The sequence below is a fragment of the Myotis yumanensis genome, unplaced genomic scaffold (genome assembly GCF_028538775.1).
Source record: "Myotis yumanensis isolate MYYU_CA2020_CCGP unplaced genomic scaffold, mMyoYum1.0.hap1 SCAF_1, whole genome shotgun sequence".
Taxonomy (NCBI): domain Eukaryota; kingdom Metazoa; phylum Chordata; class Mammalia; order Chiroptera; family Vespertilionidae; genus Myotis; species Myotis yumanensis.
The window spans coordinates 36,531,242-36,544,422 of record NW_027223752.1 but is presented as its reverse complement, the minus strand read 5'-3'; the positions used below and the strand labels follow the sequence as shown (position 1 = coordinate 36,544,422).

Sequence of the window (13,181 nt, the reverse complement as noted above, 5' to 3'; positions counted from 1 at the left end):
ATCCACTGAGCCAAACCGGTTTCGGCAAGCATGCTATTTTTAACATGACCAGTTAAGCTGGTTCTGAGATCTGGGTATCAGGCTGTAAACTGATAGAGAAAAATTGATGAGGTGTGCATTTATGTAGAATTGGCAGAATCTAGCTCCTCCAGTAACTAAACTTTTCTTTTCTAGCATTGGAAGGAGTTTTGTTGACATTAGATTCTTGAATGGGAGAATTAGACTTGGATACATCTCATTCTTTCTCTGCCTTTCCTTTGTGGTGCGTGTGGTAGCAGAAAATATTACCAAGTTTGCTCTGGTGTACACATCTGTCCACCCTGGGGTAGACGTTTTTTAGAGACCACCTGGAACACACAGAGATATTGTCTCAAAGACGCTGAATGGAAGAAAGCACCACATTTATTTGTTGCATTCTACTGAATTTGTAGAATTTTTTTTGAATGGCTTTAAAATATTCAATAGAGACTTCTAGGCAAAGAGCAAAACAGGACAATTATCGCAGTACTTACGAAGATAAGCTTTCCTTCTCTGTAACTGTATAGTAACTATCTGTCTTTGCTTCATCTGTCAGGACAACAGTCTGTAAACTATGTATCTTGATATCTTTTCTCCATTAAGTTTTCACACTTAAAGGTTTATAAATACCCACAAGGAAATGATTTCCTGAAGCACTTAGTAGCTTACTTGTGCCACAGCTATTGTGTTGTCCTTACTATTTGCAACCCCATTGTTCTCTGCTGGAGGAGTGGAAAGGACAACTCCATACCATCTTAACTTTGCTATGAAGATTTTCCTGTTTAATATGGTAAGAGACAATAATTTCCGGTCTTGGCTTTTAAAAATAAGAATGCTTTTCAAGGTGTGTGGTTTTTTTTCATGATTATTAACTATGCCCAGAGTCTTCATTTTAATTACCACGATGCAGGACTTCAGTTCTCTTATTTGCTTCATTACCTTTTCTGCTTTGGTTCTGAAAAATAATTTTAGAGAAATAAAATCAGATTGTTTCCAATATGCTGAAATGCTTTCACCACTGTTGATGAATCTTTTCTTCATTACCAACACAAAGCTAGATACTGTAATTTTAAAAAACAAGTGAAAAATTGTTTAGTCTTATGATTAGATCAGGCAAAGAACATGTTAATATTTAACTTACCTGGCTTATTCCTTTGTTTTTTTCCTGACCTCCTTTGTTAGAAATAGGAGCTATCTACCTAGGGCTTAACTCTTCCCTACAGAAGGAATGTTGTTAAAGAGGAGCTGGAAGGATTCCCAGAGTTCCAGTTTTTAATCCTTAAGTGTGTAAGTTCTTCAATCATAAAAAGATGAAAGAACACATAGGGTAAAGCTCCTTGATGTTGGTTTGGCAGTGAAATATATATAAACACCAAAAGCACAAGCAACCAAAGCAAAAATCAACAATCAACAAGTGGACTACATCAAATTGAAAAGCTTCTGCACAGCAAACGAAACAATGAACAAAATGAAAAAGTAACCTATGAAATGGGAGAAAATAAATAGTTGCAAACCATATATCTGATAAGGGGTTAACATCCAGAATATATAAGGAACTTCATAGTAAAAAAAACAACATAATGAAAATATGGACATAGGAGTGGTCAACAGATTATTAAGCATCAATGAAATGCAAACACATGAGATGCACAATGAGATATCACCTTATACCTGTTAGAATGGCCGCTGTAAGAAAGACAAAAGATAGCAAATTTGTTGAGAATGTGGAGAAAAGGGAACTCTCATGCACTGTTGGTGGGAATGTAAATGGGTACAATCATCACGGAAAAAAATATTTGCTAAGTGATATAAGACAGAAAGACAAATACTGCATGATCTCACTTATATGTGTAATCTAAATGAGTCAAATGCATAAAAACAGAGTAGCACAGTAGTTACCAGCGGCAGGAAGGTAGAGGAAATGGGGAGATGTTGGTCAAAGGGTACAAGGTTCAGTTATGTGGGATAAGTTCTAGAGATCTAATGTACAGCCTGGTGACTAGTTAATAATACTCTATTACATACTTGAAATTGGCTAAGTTGGCATTGTTTTTGTCTAAGTACATGGAATTCTGTTGAACTAATCGTTTATTAAACATATACTGCTTGCAAGAGATGCTTGGAAATAGTATGTTTAGCTTATTTTGACTAAATTTTTGTTGTTAATTTAGCCTGTTTGTGCAATGTTTTGGTCTATAATTACTGGGCAGAGAAATGAGGGAAATTACATTGTGGCTGGAAAATTTTCCTCTGTAGAGGCTTTTATTTGTATGTACAGAAAATGTAAATAGTCATGGCAAAGGCTTTATCTGTGATTTAATTTAAAAGCCATGGAATCAGTACCATTTCATAATATTACATCATTAACTTACAATTACTACTAATTTACTAAGTGAAGGCAGTAGAAAACCTCTAAATCCTAGCAGTGCCAAAGTAATATAATAATGGCTGTTGTTTACTAGTCAATTCAAAATTATTATTTTTTTTAGCAAAGTAGAAATTAAGTTGGCTTTCTAATTTGAACTATGTCCAATAGTAACTTTCAATATTTTAAAGTAAAACATTTCAGCATTATGATGGTACCGTTAGTGAATTAGTAATCATTTAGGTTTAAGAGATGCTGCTTCCCTTAATGTGCCATCTTAATTAGAGTCAGATTGATTTAAATGTACTTCCCAATGTTGATTTACAACTATAGGATAATGAGAGCCAATATAGCTTTTAGTTCTGTTGAGATAGGGTCATTCTTGGGAATTAACAGTATCAGAAGAAATGCCTCAGAGATTGTTTAAAAAAATATACAAAACTGAAGAAAAGGAAACTGAATACAGAAGAACCCTATATTAAGTCCTCATTTTTTAATTCATATATACCAGTGATGGCGAACCTTTTGAGCTCGGCATGTCAGCATTTTGAAAAACCCTAACTTAACTCTGGTGCCATGTCACATATAGAAATTTTTTGATATTTGCAACCATAGTAAAACAAAGACTTATATTTTTGATATTTATTTTATATATTTAAATGCCATTTAACAAAGAAAAATCAACCAAAAAAATGAGTTCATGTGTCACCTCTGACACACGTGTCATAGGTTCGCCATCACTGATATATACTATGGTGATAGCTTTGTTGCAGAATTATAACTTTAAAAATGTTACGTAATACTTAGCTTATAAGGGCTCATGATTGGGCCACCATGTAGCACTAAATACAAAAGGTATTGTATTTATCCACTGTGAAATAATGTTTCTTAATATTATGAGGATAAATGAAATATGTTTGAATTAGCTTTGAGCATACAGTATGTCATTAGTTTCATAGTATTTTTGCGAAGGAAGGATAGGTGAGCAGGGGGCAAAGATTGTGGAGGGAGGTCATTTTTGTCACAATATTTAGTTTACAAATTAAAGCAAAATCACACAATTGAATTAATAACAAAGCCTGAATTAGAGAAAACTGTCTCTCAAGCCTCTCCTTGCAAAGTTCTTTAACTAGAGCATGTTGTTCCAAGTAATTTTGACAAATTTGCCTCATATTTTTAAAACTTTAATAGTCATCACCATCGCAAGGAGCAAGAATGTATGTGCCTTTTTAGGAGTCTGACTTTAAGGAGACCCTATATACAAAAATCCCACATTATAAATATGATTTATAGAGTTCATAGTTTTACTTTGCTCTTCACAATTATTCTTTACAATATGGACTTCCATTGACTAATGAAAATAGTACTTTTTTCTTAGCATTTTATAAACACAATAAATTATGTATTTTAAGGTTTAGCATAAATGCAGTTTTATTCATAACTCTTTCCAGTCCACCTGAAAGTGATTTTTTTCCCAATGGAAGTCCATACTGTTCCTTAATTTCTTGTTTATCACAGTCTTAGAACATTCAAATAGTCTATTATTGTAGTTATTGATACATATGATTTCTTATTCTATTGGATTATCATCTCCCACATTTTATTGTATATATTAAGTGTTTAATAAATATTTATTAAGTAAGCAAAAGTTTACCTTAGTCAGTGAGTGAAACTCAAGGCAGAAGAAGAGAAAAACGAGTGAGATTCTCTCCCAGTGGACTAAGGGGGAGGGGGAATACATTTTCAATCTGTATTTTCCCAATCTTTTACTCCCAAATAAGAATTACTTCCTAATGAGCCTCCTTTTAAAAGGACTATATTGTAATCTATGCACATAGCAATTGTGTGTGTGTGTGTGTGTGTGTGTGTGTGTGTGTGTGTGTGTGAGAGAGAGAGAGAGAGAGAGAGAGAGAGAAGGAGGGAGTTCCATAAAAGGTGAGGGAGGGGAAAGATAAAAATAATCAGAATATAGAACAAAACAATATGCCTGCATTCTTGCATAACTGGTAGAGAAATATAAAAGGGAGTGTGCATTAGGCACACTAGAAACAAAAGCAGATTTTATAAAAAATAGCTACCCTATTAAAGCATCATTAAAACTTCTTTTAGTATTGAGGCCCTTCTGTATATTCTTTTTTTTTTTTGCCTTTTTATTGACTTATTGGGGTGACATTGGTTAATAAAATTATATACGTTTCAGGTGTATGATTCTATAATATGCTATCTGTATATTGTATTGTGTGTTCACCACCTCAGGTCAAATCACTCCTTCTATATGTTCTTGCTTCTGAATGAGACATGCTTTCACGTTTTTGGCAGACATCAACCAGGGTCAATGGTCATTGACAAAAACTAGCCCCTTCCCTCTGATACCCATCACACTGTTGTTTGTGTCCATGAGTTTCAGTTTTATATACCACATAGATTGTCAAATTTAAAAAGTGACAGCAGTCAACACAACAAAAGCCAGATGGTATGAATGAATCAAAATTATACCTTTTTTTTCAGATCTGCCAAAAATATATATTTTTTGGTGTACTGCAGAATTTTAGTAATTAGTTTATGTGTGCCATGAGATGAAAAAGGTTAAAAATCGCTGGTATAGGTTCTACTTTGATAGAAAAAGGCTAGCCTCATGGCACATTGGAATGTGGAAAACAACCTCTTCTGAAAGTAACTGTTGCATATTCCCTTCTCAGCTTTTCCTTCAGAAACATTTTACAGCCTTGCTGTCCTAGCCTTTGTTTCTAAGGATCTCTTCTTGACAAAACAGGTAATATCCTTAGAAAACAGTGGTAGATTTGTGATTTGATGACTGCTTTATTCAAGGCTCATATAAATTGAGAATTAGTAGTTCCTTTGCTTCTTGCTTTGTGGAAGAGAAGATTCTGTCCCTGAACGCATCCATTCTTTCTCCTCCCTTTCAGACAAAACAGCTTCAAAAACTTTTCAGGCTAAGGAGTCCTTGTCAAAACAAACTTTTATTTGAAGAACTAAGATGCTTAGGGATGTTTAGCAGCAGCTTATATGAATTACAGCAGAATTGATATATTAGAATGGAAAAAAGAAATTCTCAAATTAGCTAAGCCCATTTTACCTAGTGTTAGATAGTATTAAGTGTACATTATCCAGATAAAGCTGGATTCTTTGCTTTATAAAATATACTGGATCAGTCCTGGCTTATATGAGTTATGTACTTGTCATCTACGAAGAGAAGTTGCTCTGTACAGCTTATCTTCACCTTTATTTCTCTTCCTCCCTGACAGAATCCCAAGGACTGCAGCAAAGCCAAGAAGCTAGTGTGTAATATCAACAAAGGCTGTGGCTACGGCTGTCAACTCCATCATGTGGTCTACTGCTTCATGATTGCATATGGCACCCAGCGAACACTGATCTTGGAGTCTCAGAATTGGCGTTATGCTACTGGTGGGTGGGAAACTGTGTTTAGACCTGTAAGTGAGACCTGCACAGACCGATATGGCATCTCCACAGGACACTGGTCAGGTAAGAAGCCTGTGTACAGCATGTCAGATTCTCTGGATTGAACTGCCACATAACCAGATCATCAGATTTCTTTGTACAACTTTATGGCTCATAGTCCTCTTTTTCTCTGAATCCATGAATGCTGTGCATTATCCAGATAAAATCGTTAAAACAATATTTTATTTAAAAAGTGTTTCATGATCTATTTCATTTTTCATGTTTATTTTCATCTGGATTTAGCAACATCACTAAGCTTACTCAAGGAGTGCAATTTACTCTTACGATGATGATGATGATGGTGATGGTGATATACCTTTCACTTTTTAGGGTGATTCCACACTGTTGACTTCAGTTAATTCTCATAATTATCTTGTAAGTAACATTGACCTGAGGTTTTAAAACTTCAGCATGCCTGAGACTCACCTGGAAGGCTTGTTAAAACAGTAGGTCTGGGTGGGGCCTGAGAATTTGCATTTCTGACAGTTGCCAGACCCAGGGACCAAACTTTGTGAACCAGTGAGGCACCTTTATCTCTGTTTTACAGTTAAGGACAGTGAGGCCTAATTTGATATGCAATTTTACATTTTATTCAGGAAACATTTGATAACAAATAGTGTGATTAAGGTACTATACTAGGCATTATAAGAGATATAAAGATCAATAAGAAATTTCTCTCCTAAGTTCTAGAGAGAATAGAATATATAGTTTCTTACTGTAAGTCTATTTCTACAATGATGATCTTTAAACAAGGTCTAAAATTGGGCTACCTTTGCTAAAAATACTGGCTTTAACCCTGACTGGTTTGGATCAGTGGATAGAGCGTCAGCTTGCAGATTGAAGGGTCCCAAGTTTCGATTCCAGTCAAGGGCATGTACCTTGGTTGCGGGCACATCCCCAGTAGGGGGTGTGCAGGAGGCAGCTGATCGATGTTTCTCTCATCAATGTTTCTAGCTCTCTATCCCTCTCCCTTCCTCTCTGTACACAATCAATAAAATATATTTTTAAAAAAATAAAAATTAAAAAAAATACTGGCTTTATCATTTTGTAATTCTGAGCAAGTTACTTAACCTAGACCTTAGTTTCCTCATCATTAAAATGAAAAGCAGTAATTTAATTACCTCTTTGAGTTGTTGTAGGAGTAAATGAAATAATACATGTGATGTACTTAACACAGCACCTGATATATGAGCTCTATTAATTATTAGCTATCATTAATAGCCTTTACTCATTGAACAAATACGCATTGAGTGTCTACAGTGTGGAAAATACTGAACTAAGTTATTAGGTGAAATGCTGAGCAAAACAATAGACTGTCTCTGCACTCACATTTTGTGGGAAGTCAAACTTTTCAAAAGGCTGAGACATTTCAGTTAATATAATTTCTCACGGAGCTGACCACCTTTTTTCACAAGTTAAAACACTAGATGTGGAATAGGGAGCCATGTCATTGGCAGAGTGATAACTTTAGTTCCTTTGTTTGTTTTTGCCTCCTTTGGAAAATATCAGATAATACCTGACGCTTCACAGAAGTGGTCAGAAAAGCTAATTGGATAATTTCTATAAAGTGCTTTAAAAGGTTCTATATGGATTTAAAGTATTATCTTGTGATGTGAGTTTTGTCTTCATTAGGGTGATTTAAGAGCCTTATTCTATATATCAAAAAGTGAAAAGTTGGCCTCACTAGACTTATCAAATTTAGTGTATAGCTAGGCCTTGCCTGTATGCTACAAATAGTTATTTGGTTTGTTTGATTTTTAATCCCTATATATTTTGTACATACAGGATATGAAGATTAAAATGACTTGAATTTGAAACATTCAGAATTTCTTAATCTTAAAATTAAATAGGTTCTAGAAATCATCCTTTATGTGGAATCTAAGGCCTAATAGATAATAAGTTACTTATACAACTTATAAATAACAGAACTCTGGTTAGTACTCTTGCTTGTACCTACCTCCAGTCTAAGTCCTTCCCAGTATACACATGCCAGGCACCTTACCTAACAGAATAATGATCAGAAACATAGAAACTCCTAAATGTTTGGGAACTAAATAAAATGACTAATTGTAATATCTCTACCCTCTTATTTCCCCTATCCTGTAACTTTTTCCAAACTTTCCATATAATTTCCAGTACCGAAAAGTTGTCAGTGGTATTTTACTCTGTCATTTGCAGTTCCTGATTAAAGAAGTTATTTTATCATGGTAGCACAGAATTATAATTTTAATTAAATAGATCTTTCCTTTATCACTACAGGTATTGTATAAAATAATATATTTTTCTTCATGCAGTCAATTAAACTGCCTTTTGGACACATTTAATTAATTAAACTAGTGATTATTTTCAATATGCTTGCAGAACTTATCAAAACTAAAATAATTTAGATGATAATCTTGAATCTAAAAGAAAGAAGAGATTTATGTATGAGCATAGCAAAGTATGGTTCCCATCCACTTCTGTTTCTGTTTATATATTAGTACATTATCTATGTATGCACCTTTTGGAAAAACTAGCCCATTTCTAGATTTAGAGAAACAGAATGAAATTTAATAAGGTCTTTGACATTAATTCTTTAGTTATCCATACATCAATTGTATCTGTTATTGTTCTGACTTGTACAAAGAATCTTGGGATATTTCCCTTGGCACAACTGTCACGAAATTATTATTGTTCATATGTACTTGACATGATGTGCCTGCAGGTGGAATTTAGTGTTCAATTCCTGTTCAAATCTGTCACCAGTACAGGAATTAGTATACAATCTGATTATTTCAGTAGCTAAATCATACCTTGTAGGTGGAGTTCTATTTTTCTTCTTCATTATTTTATATTTGTATATGAAACCGTATCCTATATAGTAATTTGGTCAGTGAAGCAAAATATTAAAAATTATGCTTCCCATTAAAAATTATCATAATATTTTCCATCATCTATTGATGTTTATTCTAACATTGCTGATAAAATAATCAATTTAATTTCTTACATCACAAAATGTTTCCTAAACCTAAACTAACTATATATAACAGGTGTGATTCTTCCTAATAGATTACTTATGATAATTCAGAATGGGAATCTTGGTATTTAATGGTTTGAAGTATCTTTCAACAGTTATCAATTTGTTTAAAGTACATTGACTGTTGTAGGCTATGTATGAGGACCAGCTTCTGAAATGCTTTTATAGTTGATATAAACACTCTTGAATAGATGACTTGGCAATAGAGAACCTCAACCATTTAAACTTAATTTTCTGCTGTTGCTTTGTTTTCTTTTTTAATTCTAAAAATTGGACATTTATTTAGATTAGCAATTAAACCAATTTGGCTATTTTGTATTTCTTTCTCATCTTTTTCCCACTGTCTTAATAAATATGTAATAAATTGAACTGAATTACTTAGTTTGATAGATCTAATTGACAAACATTCTTTTAAGTGAAAATAATGACTAGTAAGAAACAGTGTTTGTAGATGTGATAAAATCTAATGCCTTTGAGTGTCTGATTTAAGTACCTGCTTAGGTAGATTGCCATTTGCTATAGTATTTAGTTATCTAAACTGGACAGTTACTTTTTTCCCATACCTCATTTAAAAAAACTTTTGCTCAAAGAGTTTTATTTAGAATCTTTATATGGAGGAAGCCTTAAAATAAGAATAATTTTAGAAAAGAATGTGCTATGTGCCAGACACCATGCTGGGCTACATGAAGGAGGCAAGGCAGCTGAATGAACAATTAACATATATTGAGATATGAGTAAATTGATAGTACTCTATCAATAAATTTAGTTAAATCCATCCCCTCACATTGTTACACATTTTTTTCTTACAATGAGAATTTTTAAAATTTGCTCTTAGCAACTTTAAATTTATAATACAGTATTGTTAACTATAGTCACCATGCTGTATATTACATCCCCAGAACTTGTCTTTTAATTGGAAGTTTGTACCTTTAAACCACCTTTCCCCTTTTCTTGAATCCCTGCACCTCCCTGCCTCTGGCAACCACCAAACTATACTCTGTGTCTGTGAAATTATTATTACTTTTTAGCTTCCACATATAAGTGAAATCATATAGTCTTTCTGTTCTGACTTATTTTACTTAGAATAATGCCCTCCAGGTCTGTCTATGTTGTCACAAATGGCAGGATTTTCTTTCTTTTTCATGGCTGAGTAATATTGCAAGATAAATGGGTGGATGGGTGGATAGATAGATAGATAGATAGATAGATAGATAGATAATGTGGCTTAGAATCTATAGGCATAATATGCTAGTTAGGATAGGCTATGGATATGCTTCTCTTTAGTATTTTTACAGTAATATTTTCAACCTTTGGTGATTAAATAATAGAAACTTGAAATAAGTGCATGTAATATTTTAGATTCCTTATGCTGATGAAACATCTTGATTTCTCTGTTTATGTAATGTGAGAGAAGGGGAAAGTACACTGGACTTTCCATATTTAATCTTAGTTCTATTGTTTTTAGCTTTCAAAACTTCAGTAATTATAGTTTCTGAACCCCAGTTTAGCTCTGAAAAACAAAACAAAACTCATGATACTCAATGCCTACCTCCCTATCCACATTTATAGGGCTCTAATCACAAGGGGAATATGATTAACAGGTATAAAAGGTATTAAGATGATTTTTCACATACAGTTTATGTTCTTTATCTGTGTTCAGTAAAACACTTTAAGAAGCACTGTTCTATTGAATTTTTAGCTGTTTATTTTATGTTGAGGGAGCCTCCAGATGGCAACAGGGCCTAGATCTTCTGGATTATTTACACAATGCCAACCACTTGACCACAGCATAATAAATGCAATAAAAGAATCACATAAAATCCACCTTTTCTATTCCAGTCTAAATCTCAAACAATTACTCTGTAAGCTATGTCAGGCACTTTTACTAAGTTGTAGATTTTTTAAAAATATATATATATTTATTGATTTTTTACAGAGAGGAAGGGAGAGGGATAGAGAGTTAGAAACATCGATGAGAGAGAAACATCAATCAGCTGCCTCCTGCATGCCCCCTACTGGGGATGTGCCCGCAACCAAGGTACATGCCCTTGACCGGAATCGAACCTGGGACCCTTGAGTCCACAGGCTGATGCTCTATCCACTGAGCCAAACCGGTTAGGGCAAGTTGTAGATTTTTTGCCTGCCCTGTGTAGCTCAGTGGTTGAGTGTCAACCCATGAACCAGGAGGTCACATTTCAATTCCCCATCAGGGCACATGCCCACTTTTGAGCTCAATCCCCCAGTAGAGGGCATGTAGGAGGAAGCCAATTGATGATTCTCTTCATTGATATTTCTATCTATCTCTCCCTCTCCCTTCCTCTCTCTGATTTCAATAAAAACATTTTTTTAAAAATTGTAGGTTTTAAAAAAAATCTCTTAAGATTGAGTATTTTTAGCAATATATTCTGCCCTTTTTGCACAAAGTTCTGGTAGAACCAGTTTAGAGATAAAAAAGAGGTATAATTTAGGAAATAGGAATATATAATTAGCATCAAAGTCATTATGGAGTAGAAACTATTTCATTTGAAAAGTTTTCTAAATCCTTTCAGAACCTATTTAAGGTTGCTATCTTCTATATATATAAAAGCCTAAGCAACTGTTCGACCCATCACTATGATGTACACTGACCACCAGGGGGCAGATGCTCAACGCAGGAGCTGCCCCCTGGTGATCAGTGCACTCCCACAGCCAACCTCCTGCAGCCTGCCAACCTCTCACGGTCCCTTCCCAAACCCCGGCTGGCCAAGGAATTCCACCCTTGCACGAATTCGTGCACCGGGCCTCTAGTATACTATAATTCAGGTGCTCTTATTTCCTGTGGGATGTCTGGGCCACAAGCTTTAATACGTGCCTCAGAAATTATCAGTGTTTTTGTAAATACTGATATACCTTTTATGTTACAAGTGGTTTTCTTAAAGATTTGCTACACATTGAGTTATTAAATATCAAGTCATGTTTTAAACATTCTAGTGGTGCTATATAAATGATTCCCAAAGGAAATTCTTTCATAAAGAGTATTTTTGCTAATATAGGATAGTAGTCTCCTGATTCATCACTAGTTTCCTCCTTCCCTTCTTTAAATGTTTTAGATTTTTCTGTTTTCCTGAGACACACCTATGTAAGTCTTTGAAGCTCAGTCACATTTGACTTTTGATTCAAACAAAGTATATAAAAATAAGAATGCAATCCTTCAGTAGCATTTTGATAAGTCTTATTTGTTTACAACACATAGATCACATTCAAGAATGTTTAGAATGATTCTACAAATAAGATAATTGTTGAAAAGCTAAAGAAAGTTACAAATGCTTCCTAGCCTTTTGGTTAATTTTATATGCCAGAAGTCTGGATATGCTATAAATCTTGAATTTTCTTACCTCTCTTCCTCGGCTATGTATAAATTATAGGCTAATTTCTTGGAATAGGAAATAGTAATAGTCCATGAGCTTTAGTAGAATTATACATATCCTTTTATTCCCTCCAAAAGAATATTGTTCAATAAGAAAACTCAAGAGAGGTTTATATATTAGCTGAAAGTATAAAATACATTTTATATATGTGTAACTTATTTAAATAATAGACTTTCTCTTCTCACACATTTTCCTTGCCTTTAGCAGAAGATCAGAAGCAGATTACAGAATTGTAAACATTCCTAGGTGTTACTTTAAGAATCAGGATTCTTTCTCCTGTTTTGCTTCCCAGAATTCAAAGAATAAAAATATTCCTGGCAGTACTGAAAAGGATTAGAGTTGAGTCCCCCACCTTTTCTTGAAGAGTTCCTCCTTTTGATTCAATTAAAGTTTAATCTAATACAATATAAGAAGCCTTTAAGAAATGTAGGCTGTATTCCCTGGAAGCAAGAAATTATAAATGTAGTACTATAAGTCAAGTTGATTTTTCCAAAAGATATATTATTTTAATTAAGGTTATTATAATTCTTGTTCAGAAGTCTGATGTCCAACCTTATTTGTTAAAAGTACAACTATAGGGGACTCAGTGGAGGGAAAGAGGGTTACCTATAATATTTTTCAACAATAAATATAAATTTGTTTTTTAAAGTATAACTGTGCCCTGTCCAGGTGGCTCAATTGTTTGGAGCCTTGGAGAGCCATCCCATACACCAAAAGGTTGCGGGTTCCATCCCCGATGTGATTGGGGTGAATATGGGAGGGAACCAATTGACGTTTTTCTCTCTCTCTCTCTCTCTCTCTCTCTCTCTCTCTCTCTCTCTCTCTCTCTCTCCAATAAAAACATATCCTCAGGTGAGTATTTTTTAAAAAGTACAACTGTTAAACAAATACTATA

At 34.1% G+C, this 13,181-nt stretch overlaps 1 protein-coding gene across 7 annotated transcripts in view; it reads left to right on the top strand.

The window, feature by feature from the left end:
• Positions 1 to 13,181, top strand: part of FUT8 (fucosyltransferase 8) — a 226,598-nt gene that overhangs the window by 173,017 nt on the left and 40,400 nt on the right. For all 7 annotated transcript variants that reach the window (XM_070418252.1, XM_070418213.1, XM_070418263.1 and 4 more), the window contains one exon: positions 5,650 to 5,887. In XM_070418252.1, coding sequence (XP_070274353.1) covers positions 5,650 to 5,887 — 238 coding nt within the window. The remainder of the gene's footprint in view (positions 1 to 5,649; positions 5,888 to 13,181) is intronic.